Source organism: Schistocerca americana, chromosome 3, assembly GCF_021461395.2.
Source record: "Schistocerca americana isolate TAMUIC-IGC-003095 chromosome 3, iqSchAmer2.1, whole genome shotgun sequence".
Classification (NCBI taxonomy): Eukaryota; Metazoa; Arthropoda; class Insecta; order Orthoptera; family Acrididae; genus Schistocerca; species Schistocerca americana.
Window position 1 is genome coordinate 411,440,411 of NC_060121.1, and position 15,183 is coordinate 411,455,593.

The following is a 15,183-nucleotide window of genomic DNA, read 5'->3' on the forward strand; positions in this document are numbered from 1 at the left end:
GTCGAAGGTCGAAGAGCGAAACAACAAAGCAAAGATACTATGATGGTGACCACACTGTGGTACTGTGATTTTAGTAAGCCTACGAAAGGAGTTTTCGTTACCATGTCATTAAAGCAGATAAAAACAATTGCGTATGCATAAAAACATCGAATTCCTATAAAATTATTCGATCAGTTACTTCATGACATGGATGCTAAAAATATTGGGAGCCAACCGTTCGGACGTATGTTGTCTCAGTCGCGAAGGAAGCTCGATATTCAACAGTAATTAACTATCGATTTCTGTAACTACCAATATTGCTTTTACTATTTGCATTTATCTTTCATATACATTACACAATGTTTGTGATGTACATCAAAACATGAGATAAATTTTATATTTGGTTGCAGAATTAAATATATTGCAAATGTATCGTGTGAGATTATAAAATCATTAATGTGGTTATAATTCTCTATTCCACAGTTTTTGGAGTAAAACATAGAATTGGTACAGTGGTTGTGGTCTGCTACTGCACAGTGCTCATGTTGAATTGAACTTTTAGCCAATCAGCTTCGCGATCAGCGGATCGCGAGACGCAAGTGTCACGAGCATGGAGGGGAAACGCCGCTACAACTTGTGTAGTACGTTGTTTTGCAGCTGTCACCGCCATATTAGATATCCTCAAACATTATCAAACCACTGCTTACGTTTGCCTCTTGTTCTTAAATTCTGTCGTGTGCTCGTGGCAGCTGTTTTAAATACAAACTGTTACAGTGGTTTCCTGAATAACACAGCATCATCAAGGCATTTTCTTTCTTTTTTCTGGTCTTAAAAGCATATTTGAGCTAGTAATTCGACACATTTCGCCTCGTTAATGTAACTTTATTTTTGTTCTGCGTTTCTTATAACCAAAAAGAGAAATATTTGATAAGCATTTTCCTTAAATACCGATTCACACTGTCTGTAACGTCACGGCACCTCAAGTCAATTTGTCACATGATCTCAACTTGCATTGCATTCCTCAACTGCTGTTTTCGTGGGAACTGCGATCTTCGCAAGGTGATGTTCAAGAATCTCTCTCTCTCCCTCTCTCTCTCTCTCACCTTTTACTTTCCCCTCCTTGGGGAAGTGTATGGAGGAGTCTTTAGCCTGTTGGCTTTCACTCCACATTGTATGCTTGTGTGTGTGTTTATCTTGGATAGTCTTGGCTGTCTGTGTATTGTGATGGTGTTCTGGTTGAGTCTTGTACTTGCCTGAGGTAGGCGAGATGTTTGGTATTTTAAGGATTAAGGACTGATATTAGGACTTGGAGACTTTGGGATTTTTCTCTTCGACTTAGTCGTCGAAGATCGTCATAGGGCGTCTGTGCTTATCGCAAGACATGTCATACAGACCTAGGGAGTGGATGAGGTTATTTCCAGATCTGGAAGGGCTCTCATAGAAAGCTTTTTCCAGATCTTGGAATCTTTCTTTGAGGAGGGGGATTTCAGCAGCGGCGTGCAAGTCGTCTGTTGGAAACCCGTGGGGTAGATGCAAGCCCACCTGAGGGTGCAGTTCTGCAGCCTCTGGAGCTTGTCCAGGTGCTGCTTCGCTGCATACCTCCAGGCAGGACATGCTTGTTCCATTATTGGATGTATGAGTAATATGTATACATTAACCCCTATCGAACAGGAGAGGTAACTGGTTGTGTTGAGGATTGGGTATAGGATGGACATTCTGGCACATACCTTCCTATGGACCTCGTCTATGTGGGGCTTCCACGTTAGTCTCGAGTCCAAGGTTATGCCGAGATACTTGGCGGATCTGCGCCAGGGGAGTTGGGATCCATGCAGCTGTAGGTGAAGGGGGTGAGGCATTGAGGGGGTCCGTGTCTCCCTAGCCTCTGGGTGATTAGCATACCCTGTGTCTTTTCAGGGTTGATGATGATGTGCCAGCATGAATATGCCTTTTGGTGGAGGTGGCTGTTTCTACCTTGACAGAGAAAGTTCTGTTCATGAGATAGCTCCGGATTAACCTGTCTATGCTCCCAGGTAACCCCTGTGTGTATAACTCGTATAACAGCCCTTTATGTCATATTGAATCGAAGGCTTTGGCTACATCAACTAGCACTATCCCACAGTAGCCTCTGTGGTTGAAGCCCTCTGTGGCTGCTTCCACCAGTCTAATAATCTGTTGTGGGGCTGAGTGCTTCTGTCAGAATCTGAATTGGAAATCCGGCTGAAGTTGCTCGTTGGTGATGTGATCTTGTATGGGTAATAGCAGGAGGCGCTCATATCTCTTGCTGAGAGTTGGCAAGAGGCTAATCGGCCTGTAGTGCTGCAGAAATAAAGGGTCTTCCTCTGGTTTGTTCATCGCGACCACTTCCACGTGTTTCCAGTAAGCTGGGAACTCGTGGGTACGAGTCATCTCGTTGAAGACGTTCACGAAGTGTTCGACAACCGAGGGCAGAAAGTTTTTAGCTAGCTGGTTGGTGCCACTGTCATGTCCTGGCGCCTTTTTTGTGGGAAGGGACCTAATTACTTTTACCACGTCTCCGGGAGCGAAAAGTGGGGGTTCGTCCTCTGGGTTCTCCTTAGCATTGAGGAAAAGAGCCAGTTGACGACGAACTACCTCTTTATGTTCGTCATCCTGGGAGTCTGCTGCTTGAAACTGCTTCTCAAACGAATCGGCAAGGGCGTTGGCCTTCTCAGCATAGCTGTAGGACAGACCTAGCATGCTGTGCAGTAGTGGCATCCTAATGTGTCTTTTGGTGAATTGCTTGGTTGCTTGCCAAATTGTGTGATCGTCTACTTTGAGAGCTGTGAGGCAATTTTGCCATTGCTAATTTCTGTGCTCATTGTGTAGACGATTGAGCAGCCCCCTGGTGGCCTGATTTCTGATGATCTTCCACTCTTTTGTCACTCTGTTCTTGTGTCCGAGTTGGGCTAGCAAATGTTCTGGGAGTTGTACTTGTGGGGAGAGCCATCCCTTTGTGGAGGAGTGGCATCTTCCGCTGCCTGCAAGATGTTACCTGCCAGGACTTGTAGCGCTTGTTCTACTGTCTCGGCAGTAGGTGGCGGAGCATGAGCGATATCAGAGGCGACATTTTCTAGGTATCGTGCACAGTCTGTACGTTTGTAAGACATCTGGTATTGTGAGAATTGTACCCATTCTCCCACATCGACCTCTAGAATCACTGGGTTGTGGTCGGAGGACATTTTGTTGATTGTTCTTGCGGCCACAAATCCTATGATCCTTCTAGTGAGGTCTATGTCTAACATGTCGGGACAACCTCCATTTTTTGGAAAATATGTGGTCTCAACTGGACCCCATGGTGGTCGCGTGCTAATTGTTGCAGTTTGGTGCCTGCTCTGGAGGTTACTCTAGAGTTCCAATCAGGGTGTTTGGCATTGAAGTCGCATCCTATTATGAGGTTGCCTTCAGTTTGCCCTAGAGCAGCTGTGTCTCCCTCGTCTATCTCGGCTTGTGTGGGTCGATAGATTGCAACAATTGTTAGGGATCTGGTGGCAGTGATTACTTCCACCTCCACTGCTTGGTACTGATAAGTACACCTGGTGGTGGGGGATCCCTCTTTTTATGTATATGGCCGCTCCTCTGCCTTGGGTTGGCCTGTCTTTATGGTAACTAATGTTGTTGGGAACTGTATCTTTTATTCCCGGTTTTAGGTGGGTATCCCCCATCATGCATATGTCGATGGAGAACTCCTTCATAAGTTCTCTGAACTCGACCTCTTGATTAACAATGCCGTCTGTGTTAAAAACGCACATGGTCAGGTCTTGGATATTTGGTTGTCTATCCATGATGGGGTTTTGAAACTACTAAGGAAGTCCCAGAGGGGAGCGACTCTTGGATTGCTGCCTGAAGGGCAACGAGGGTCTGAGTGTTCTGCCTCCATGAATTCCTTCATAATTTCCATGACGAGATTGATGGTCTGGACCATAATGCCTAACAACTTATGCGAGGGGGTGGACTGACTGTGGTGTTCCCTAGAACTTCCTCTATCTTGGTGGACCTGGTCGTTGTGTTTTTTGCGGTGTTGTTCTTGCGTGTGTGTCTGGTGTTGTGGTGACTGGCCTTGAGTCGATTTCTCGACGTTTCCGTGGCTTTTTTTAAAGTGTATATAGCACTATGTGATCTGATATTCCCGTCACTCCTTTATATTTTATTCTGTGCTCGATATTGTTATAATCTTTTATAAAAAAATGTGTATTTGATGGGAAAAAAGAGAAAATTCTCCAAAGGGCAAATAAATAAATTAAAAATGTGTTCTCTGGTCTCCCAAAAATGTCAGAGACACGTATGTCTGTGGTTTACTCTGTGTATGTGCAATGTATATACCATGGAGGTATCTGTTACTGAACCTTCGACCATAGATACTTGGTCGAAGTACTGAACTGAATAGTGAATACCTGTGGTTTGTTTACAAATGGATGTTGATGAATTAGTTTTTGACGGAATTGGATGGTGTTCGTAAAAGTCGACATGGAAGAGGACGAAGTGCCTCTTGCGTGTGCCAACAGAAACTTGAGAGACAAAACACGAAAACAGTTCGAATCACTGTTAAGATCTGCCGTGAAGCGTTCGCAGAGATCTAAGGAGACATCTCATAGACATGTAAATACGCGATGTTGCAGTAACGTTTGTATGTTTTTTGAGCACACACATAATGTGTATTCGTTCGTCATAGCAAAACACTGAGACATGCACGGCACTATTTTGCTGAGAAAATTAGTATCACATGTATAAGCACTCGTATTTTTCGTAATTTTTTGTACATTTTGATAATATTTATTGATTGTTATTCAGAAATCCATGTAATTAGTGATTATACAGTGGATGAATGTAGTGTACGATCTGTATTGGCAGCCAATTGACTGAATTACTTGTTTATTGCACATGTAAAGCCTCGAAATTCAAAGAAAATGCAATGTAGACGAAAGATTTTCGTTTTGCACAACAGTATGAAAAAGAGAAGAGCTCAGTAAATTTCAACGAATTTTTTTTCTCTTACAGTTGGATTTGCGGTAATTTCGACAAAACGGTGCACATCGAAGTCCGATATGCACCATTCCTTGGAAATTGCCCGATTTACTAGTTTGAGTAAATAAAATAACATGTTAAAATAAATGCACATCTGCAACAGTTGTGACAGGGCGCAGAATTTGTGTTTTAATTGGCTTTGTTCATCACTCTGTTTCAAACTGCGCATATTTGAACCATCAATACCTATACTCTGCAAATAAGTTTGTAGGCCCTAGTGCATGGCACAGGGTACGTCCCATTGGTCGATTATTGTGTCTTCTCCCATTCTATTCACATACGGATTCTGGGAAGAATGATTGCTTGCGTGCCTTAGTGCGTATTGTAATTAATCCAATTTTGTCTTTGCGATCTGTATGAGATTGATACGTATCGGGTTGTTTTGTATTCCTGGAGTAAACACTTGAAGTTTGCTCCAGGAACTAGGAAGTTTGCTCTAGTACATTTTCACTTGATAGTCTACATCTATTTTCAGACATCTGCACTTCGCTTCTTTCAGCTTCCTCATGACATTTTCCTATTGGTTGAACAGATGTGACCATTTGTGTTCCTCTTCTTTGTACCCCATTCAGTATTACCTGTTAGTCACCGAGCGAGGTGGCGCAGTGGTTAGCACACTGGACTCGCATTCGGGAGGACGGCGGTTCAATCCCGTCTCCAGCCATCCTGATTTAGGTTTTCCGTGATTTCCCTAAATCGTTTCAGGCAAATGCCGGGATGGTTCCTTTGAAAGGGCACGGCCGATTTCCTTCCCCATCCTTCCCTAACCCGAGCTTGCGCTCCGTCTCTAATGACCTCGTTGTCGACGGGACGTTAAAACAACACTAACCTAACCTAACCTGTTAGTCCTATTTGATGTGGGTCCCACCCACTTAAGCAGTATTCTACACTGAGTCACACAAGTTTTGTTGTATGCAGTCTGCTTTGATAACTGATTGCATTTCCTTAGTATTCTAGCAATGAACCACATTCTGCTACCTGATTTACCTAGAAATGAGACTGTGTGTTTGTTGCATTTCATATACCAACAAATTGTATCCTGGTTATTAGTTATCTGCTGCATACATATAACCTTCAGCTGTCTCCTGTAGCATCACACTTAAAGATCTATCCTCTTCTTGCCTGAACTGTTAACCACCCATGTTACCCCTCTGTGCAAGGCTATACTCCAGAAAACAATTTGTCTTTTTCAGAAATACTTTTGTTTTTGTTGCCTATCTGCATTATAGATAATCTCTACTTCAGACAACATCAGTTATTTTATTGCCAAAATAACAATACTTGTCTACTACTTTTAATGTGTCATTCCCAACTCTAATTCTTCAAGGCTATCCTGATGTAATTTAACTATGTTTCATTATTTTTCTTTTACTTTTTTATATTCATTTTACAACCTCTTTTCACGATACACTCCATTCCATACAGCTGCCCTTCCAAGTCATTTGCTGTCTGTGATGGAATTACAGTCTCGTTGGCAGACTGCAAAGTTTTTATTTCTTCTCATTGAACTTTAAATCACTTTCCAAATTTCTCAATGGTTTTCTTTACGTCTCGTTCAATGTTCAAATTAAATAACATTTGTAAGAGGCCACAACCCTGTCTCACTCCCTTTTCAATTACTGCTTCCCTTTTATACCCTTTAAACCTTATAACTGCGATATGGTTTCTGTATATGTTGGCATAATCTGTATCTGACCCTTCATAGTCTTGGATGTTGTTGAATTTAACATATGTTAAAATTCAGGAGTAAGTAAGTAAGAAACACATATTTAGTTGGTTTCTCCAAAAAAAAATTCCTGTCCCCAGATACAAGCCTCCAAAGATGATGCTGCAAACACCATTTTGAAGATGCAAATTTCGGAAAAAATTTTAAAATGCTGTATCTCTGTAACAGTTCTGGGTATTTTGTTAGAGCTTTTTCATTTGAAGGATTATTGCTTTATGAGTACAGTGGTATCCTCAGTTTGGACATATCTGTCAAAGTTCTTTTTCTTTCGCCTTTTGAATTTTTTTTATAATTTGCAGATTTTTTTTTTTTCCTTTCAAAAATGCCAATCCAGAAACGTTAGATTTTGTTTCTGTTGATTAGTACCATGTAATACTACATTCTCTGTAAAGGAGAGCTTCCACTTTTAAATTGGGCAGGTTTTACTAAAAAAAAAAAATCACTTTTTTTAACTTTCAAGGGTAATGCATGTCTTCGCTGAAGCTGTTTCTTACTAATTTCTTTGTTACAGTGTTTATTTCTGTTGCCTTTGTTGCAGTTATTTCTTATAACTTTTTTTGTTGCAGTTAATTCTTATCCCCTTTTTTTGTTGTAGTTATTTCTTTTCACTTTCATTGTTGCAGATATTTTTTATACTTTGTTATAATTTCTTTGTCTTGGTTATTCATTGCAGGTCTCTGTATTGTAGTTGTTAAGTGCTAATATATACAGGGTGTTACAAAAAGGTACGGCCAAACTTTCAGGAAACATTCCTCGCACATAAATAAAGAAAAGATGTTATGTGGACATGTGTCCGGAAACGCTTAATTTCCATGTTAGAGCTCATTTTAGTTTCGTCAGTATGTTCTTCCACCTACGCTCAATGGAGCACGTTATCATGATTTCATACGGGATACTCTACCTTTCCTGCTAGAACAAATGCCTTTACAAGTATGACACAACATGTGGTTCATGCTTGATGGAGCTCCTGCGCATTTCAGTTGAAGTGTTCGCACGCTTCTCAACAACAGATTCGGTGAGCGATGCATTGGTAGAGGCGGACGAATTCCATGGCCTCCGTGCTCTCCTGACCTCAACCCTCTTGACTTTCAGTAATGGGGGCATTTGAAAGCTCTTGTCTACGCAACCCCGGTACCAAATGTAGAGACTCTTCGTGCTCGTATTGTGGACGGCTGTGATACAATACGCCATTCTCCAGGGCTGCATCAGGGATTCCATGCGATGGAGGGTGGATGCATGTATCCTCGCTAACGGAGGACATTTTGAACATTTCCTGTAACAAAGTGTTTGAAGTCACGCTGGTACGTTCTGTTGCTGTGTGTTTCCATTCCATGATTAATGTGATTTGAAGAGAAGTAATAAAATGAGCTCTAACATGGAAAGTAAGCATTTCCGGACACATGTCCACATAACATATTTTCTTTCTTTGTGTGTGAGGAATGTTTCCTGAAAGTTTGGCCGTACCTTTTTGTAACACCCTGTATACTGAAGAGGCGTCTAAGAAATCCGAGACCATCCAGTGAGCTCTGTGTTTTCTTGAGGAATTTGCCAGTTGACACAGTTGCAGTGTTTTTTGGGGAAAGCACTGTTTCAAATGTCTTCTGACTGGGGCCACAGAAGAGTGAAGTGTGCTGACTATTTGCATATCCATAAAAGAGTGCTATATAAGACAGACAAAAAACAGACTTTTTGCAGGTTGGGAATAAGTGTTCTCATTTGAAGACTCTGTTTCAAAGTGAAGATGTTTCCAGTGATTACTTTTTGTGTTCTAAATATTTTGACAGAATAACAACAATGATAGTATCTTAACAAGGTGCAGCCTCCCATGGTGCAGATTTTGTATCAATAGAGGATTAAATACCCTGAATCAGTCATCTAGCTACAGAGGTAGGTGTTGGTTCTGTTAAGAAATTGTGGCCAGTGAAGCACAGTCATAAGCTCTATGCATCAAGAAAGGGCAGAGAAATTTCTAAAGCTATGGATCAATACACTACAGCAAAACCGACTACACCGTTCAAAGTAGAAATTACACGTTCAGAAAAAAACCAAAGCACTCTTGCAGCTCTTTCCAGGAATTTTTCACAAATATCAATTCAGCTGTAGAATATTGTGCATCCTACAATGAAAAGGTGCAAGTTTTAACTATTATTCCAGAGAAATTTTCAAAGAAAACAATTTTGAACCATGTTCCATCAGTTCAAAGTACATGGTAGACAAATCAAGAAATGTGAGGTCTGTAAGAGGAGTCTTTGGAAGACCAGATTCCTATTATGGTCATTTTGTAGAAGCTCCTTGAGTTCAAATAGTGCAGTCATTTTATCTGGAAGATAAATGGGACTGTTCTTACCAGAGTGCCAACAAAAAAAAGACACTATAACTGTAACAGTTGAAGGTCAAAAAGTTGTGAAAGTGAAGACATACATGGCTTGCACGAGACGTAAAGCAAGAGACTTGTTTGTTTCAAGAATATGGTGACTCCCCTGGAAAGGGAGGACTGTCTTTACAGACACTTGGCGTGGAAGATGTAGCAGATAACTCTGCAGAAATTACATTTGCGATATGGGAGGAAAATAAATTGATTAAGAAAACTGTTGCCTGTGACAGTTTCATTGATGAACTTGGTAAATGGTCAGTGAAAGCAGTAACATACTAGCATCTGAAGAAATTGCAACAACAACACATTGCAAAAGTGAAGGCTGCGTACAGGCTGAAGAATTATGTTTTAGTGCTTCACTGTGATTTTGCTGAGAACTGGTCTGTAATTCTCCCACAAGAAGTACCCTGTATCATTGGAGTAATGATCAGGTTTCAGTTTTTACAGGAGTGACATTTTCAAAACAAGACTACAGATGTTGGAGTTATATATAAGTGATGCCACAGGCCATGACTCATCATTTTCTTTGGTAGCAATGCGCAAAATTCTTCAACAACAAACGGGGGCAGAGAAGATCATCGTTATTTATGATGGTGCTCGTAGTCATTTTAAAATTCATTACCAGCTGTTTGAATTGAGTAAGTCATTTTTGCCAACTGACTGGGTATACAGTGCTACTGGACGGGGCCTTGTGATGGTGTAGGCGGCCTGCTGAAGCACCATGCTACAAAACATAATCTTTCCAGACCAAATACAGCAGTGATTCAGAATTCTGAGGATTTTATGAGAGTTGTGAAATCTTACACACCACAGCCCTCATTCTTTTATACAAAGAGGAAATGGAAGAAATACATGAGCAGAAAAAAGAAGAATGGTCTAAACATACTACTCCTATGAAAGGAATTCAGAAGACACATTTTTGGACTCAAAGTGATGGGCAAACTCATATTGCACTCACTTTAAAGAAGAAGAAAGAAGAAATTTCTTTCATTCGGCCAACATCTCATAAACAGCAGGGTAATATTAAGATTCACAACCTGAGAAGGGGGATGTTTGTGGTGTGTGTGTATGACTGTGACTGGTGGATTACAGAGATTATAGACACCAGTTATGAGTTAGACGAAACTATAGTGAACTTTATGCTACCACATGGACCAGATGTTGGCTGTAGGTTTCCAGCTGAAGGACATCAACAACACCATCAGTGCTCACTTCCTGTTCATAATGTTTTGAAAATTGTAAGTGCTCCAGTTTTTATTGGTTCAACAGGAAGGCATCACTCTATATCAAAGGAAGATACTGAAGCAGTGGAACACATTTTTAGTTCATTGACTGGCTAATTTCATTACAAAAAAGAGTGCAAAGAAGTTGTATAAATTGAAACCTTTAAGTCTTTGGACCTTTTACATACATTTATGAACCATTTAAAATGCTTGAAAAATGAATCTCTTGCTCATCTTTCAAAACTAAAATTGTGTTATATAAGGCTTGGTTTTGATTTTTATGAGCCTGTTATGTGGTAATGTGGTAATAAAACATATTTTATGTATTGCAAAAATTTCAGTTTATAAAACCTGTACAACCTAAAAGTGGAAGCTCTCCTTTTATATGGTGTATTGTGTATTGAACTGGAGACCTAGAAACGACAGAGAGGCTTCGTCCTGCTGTAGCCCTCAGTGGTTCACAACCTCACAACGGGCCACAGCAGTCCACACCCCCCACCTCTGCCCCACACCGAACCTAGGGTTATTATGCGGTTCGACCCCCACTGGACCCATCCTCCCCCTCTCCCCACCCCCACCCCTCCTCCACCCCCCAGGAACGTCTCATACCAGATGAGTGTACCCCAAATGTTTTCGACCCCCACTGGACCCATCCTCCCCCTCTCCCGACCCCCACCCCTCCTCCACCCCCCAGGAACGTCTCATACCAGATGAGTGTACCCCAAATGTTTTCGTGGTAGAGTAATTACGGTGTACGCGTACATGGAGGCAGTGTTCGATGACATAGTGTAGCTGAGGCTGAATAAGGGGAACCAGCACGCATTCACCGAGGCAGATGGGAAACCGCCTAAAAACCATCTGGGATTACAGAAGCATCTGATTCCACCTGTCTACTTTGACACATGATTAGATTAGATTAGATTAGATTAATAGACGTCACCAATATGGCGGAAATGATCATTCTCAACATCTCCAATACGGCACCTATGACGTCATTACATAAACACGACGACAAACACGAAAATACATACAAACCAACAAATACATTTCCCTCCAAAAATGTAATCAGACTATTGTGACCAGCACAGGAAATTGGGGGTTTTTGGGTGGGGAAAAACTAAATATAAACACATACAGACACACACCACAATCCCAAACCACACAGAACGATGAGATAAAAACACCACGAAATTCCCAAATTCCGCTACACTTACAATAACGACAAGAATCGGTCACTTCTCTTCATCTGCGTAGCTCAACCACAAAATAAAAAACAAATATTCAGAAAATTATAATCACACCACAACTTCTCTTCACCTGCGTAGCTCAACCACATTTGTCGAAACCATAAAATAAAAAACAAATACTCAGAAAATTATTATCACACCACAACTATCGATACCTCAAAACCAACACCTGAGAAACAAAAATTCGAATCGGACACTCTTGTTGACCTACATAGGTCAACAGCAGCTCACGATACCAAAACACACATAGCTATGACGACACATTGGAATCAAACACTTCCCTTGACCTATATTCCTTCGTTGCTATTTTGCACTTCCTATCAATCTCAGCATTAAGATGCCTGTATTTTCTTTTGTATGTTTTATTTTCTGCATTTTTGTGTTACTTCAGTATTTCATCTTTCAAAGTTACCCAATCCTCTTCTGTTTATTCATTTCACCTATTTCAGTCAATCATCGGTTAATGCTCCCATTGAAATCTCAACAACCCCTGGTTCTTTTGACTTAATCTCTTTAATTTCGTGTCTTTTTGCAGTTTACTCAGTTTTAGTCTGTAGTTCATAATCAGTGAACTGTAGCCATATCCCCCATCTCCAACTAGAAATTTTTTGCCGTTTAAAATCTGTCTTATGGTGTAATATATCTGAAGCATTCTGGTGTCTCTAGGTCGTGTCCATACACCTTTCACAAACTACTTTCATGATTCCCAAACGAAGTGTTAGCAATGACTGACTGATCTGTGATCTGTGCTAAATTCTATCAAGCTCTCCCGCTTTCTTTTCATTTCCCCAGTCCATATTGTCTTCAAAACATTTTTGGAAGATGACGATCAACAGTCGTCAAGTAATGTATAAAATGTATGTTTGACAATGAGCTGTTTTTATTTCAGTTGTGGACTATCTTCACGGATAAGGGTTAAAATGTTTCAAGCCACCACATTACATTTGTCATTACTTAAATAATATGCAGGGCATGTCATAAATATCATTATACAACACAGGACTTTTAGAAGCAAATATACTAAGTGTATACAGAGCATGTCATATCAGTATGTTTGCTCCTAAAAGTGTGCACAGATCACTTAGTATGTTTGCTTCTAAAAGTCCTGTGTCGTATATTGATATTCATGACATGCTCTATGCATTATTTAATTAATGACAAATGTATCATGGTGGCTTAAACCATATTAACCCTTATCCCCGAAGATGGTCCATTACTGAAACTGGTTGTATTTGGGTTTAAAATAAAAGCAACTGATGGTCAAACATGCATTATCTTCCTTGCCCTATTATCAAATTCCAATTCCTCATTAAAATTAAATTTTCATCTTATCTTACTACCTTAATAATGTTGCTCCAGGAGATGTAACTGTAAAAAGCTTGTGTTTAACTATCTTAATAATTTTTTTTCTCTCATTATACACATTTTTTCTCAATTTCATCATCATCTGCTGAGATAGTAGGCATATAAAGTTGCACTACTGTGGTGGATGTTGGGGTTATATCTGTATCAGCTACAGTAATGTGTTCACTATCCTGTTGATAGTAGCTTACCTGCATTCATATTTTATTATTCATTAGTAGACCTACTCCCCCTGTTCTTTCTACCACCTCACTTTACTAACTTCCGCTATATCTAACTTCAACCTATACGTCTATGTCTTTAAAATATTAACCATTCCAATTAATTTTTTTGAGACTGTTTTATTAAGCTACCTAAATGAAGCGGGTTGTGAAAAATGTGCAGAGTGGTCACTGGTGGAATATAGTTGTACTCCAACATTTTGAACACTTAAGATAACTAGAAACTTTCCAAATTAGTGAAGACATATTCATATACCTGCACACAGAATGAGCGAATGTTTTACCATTTTGCACTGAATGTGCACTAGATTCTTGGTACTAAAAGAGAAAGAAAGTAAAGCAGTTTCGGAGTTTGCTAGTCATGCAGAAAAAAGGCTTGTTGCCAATTAGTTTGATTTTTCTAATGCTTCAAAAATATCATTGTTTAGATAACTCTTTCCAACTAATAAAGATAATGTGTTTGTTTTCTGTTTTATATAGGGAATGAATGGCTTCACATAATAGGTTAAACTAATAAGTATTCAAGAAACTAATTTTTATCTTGTTTAATTTGCTTTCTAATAAAACATCATCAGTACATGAATGACGTATTCACAATGTACACCATTTCATCTATAGGTACACTAGTACATGTTGTTATAGAAGCAGCCAAATTCTGCTTTGTGCTCATATGAAGACAGACCAGAAGAGGAAATGACTACACAAAACTGAGAGAATCTTGCATCATAAAACAAGCAATTTAATGTCAACGTTACGGTGGTAACTTATGTGTTATCAATTAATTGATATAGGGAATGAATGGCTTCACATAATATGTTAAACTAATAAGTATTCAAGAAACTAATTTTTATCTTGTTTAATTTGCTTTCTAATAAAACATCATCAGTACATGAATGACGTATTCACAATGTACACCATTTCGTCTATAGGTACACTAGTACATGTTGTTATAGAAGCAGCCAAATTCTGCTTTGTGCTCATATGAAGACAGACCAGAAGAGGAAATGACTACACAAAACTGAGAGAATCTTGCATCATAAAACAAGCAATTTAATGTCAACTTTACAGTGGTAACTTATGTGTTATCAATTAATTGATATAGGGAATGAATGGCTTCACATAATAGGTTAAACTAATAAGTATTCAAGAAACTAATTTTTATCTTGTTTAATTTGCTTTCTAATAAAACATCATCAGTACATGAATGACGTATTCACAATGCACACCATTTCATCTATAGGTACACTAGTACATGTTGTTATAGAAGCAGCCAAATTCTGCTTTGTGCTCATATGAAGACAGACCAGAAGAGGAAATGACTACACAAAACTGAGAGAATCTTGCATCATAAAACAAGCAATTTAATGTCAACTTTACGGTGGTAACTTATGTGTTATCAATTAATTGATTGTCAATATAATGGAAGGAAACATTCCACGTGGGAAAAATTATATATAAAAACAAAGATGAGGTGACTTACCGAACAAAAGCGCTGGCAGGTCGATAGACACACAAACAAACACAAACACACACACAAAATTCAAGCTTTCGCAACAAACTGTTGCCTCATCAGGAAAGAGGGAAGGAGAGGGGAAGACGAAAGGAAGTGGGTTTTAAGGGAGAGGGTAAGGAGTCATTCCAATCCCGGGAGCGGAAAGACTTACCTTAGGGGGAAAAAAGGACAGGTATACACTCGCACACACGCACATATCCATCCACACATACAGACACAAGCAGACATATGTGTCTGCTTGTGTCTGTATGTGTGGATGGATATGTGCGTGTGCGCGAGTGTATACCTGTCCTTTTTTCCCCCTAAGGTAAGTCTTTCCGCTCCCGGGATTGGAATGACTCCTTACCCTCTCCCTTAAAACCCACTTCCTTTCGTCTTCCCCTCTCCTTCCCTCTTTCCTGATGAGGCAACAGTTTGTTGCGAAAGCTTGAATTTTGTGTGTGTGTTTGTGTTTGTTTGTGTGTCTATCGACCTGCCAGCGCTTTTGTTCGGTAAGTC

At 39.9% G+C, this 15,183-nt stretch overlaps 1 protein-coding gene across 1 annotated transcript in view; it reads left to right on the plus strand.

The window, feature by feature from the left end:
* Window positions 1-4,303: 4,303 nt before the first annotated feature.
* The window catches only part of LOC124607315 (jouberin-like), a 297,391-nt gene continuing 286,511 nt past the window's right edge, over window positions 4,304-15,183 (plus strand). The window contains exon 1 of the mRNA XM_047139613.1: window positions 4,304-4,593. Coding sequence (XP_046995569.1) covers window positions 4,441-4,593 — 153 coding nt within the window. The 5' untranslated portion in view covers window positions 4,304-4,440. The remainder of the gene's footprint in view (window positions 4,594-15,183) is intronic.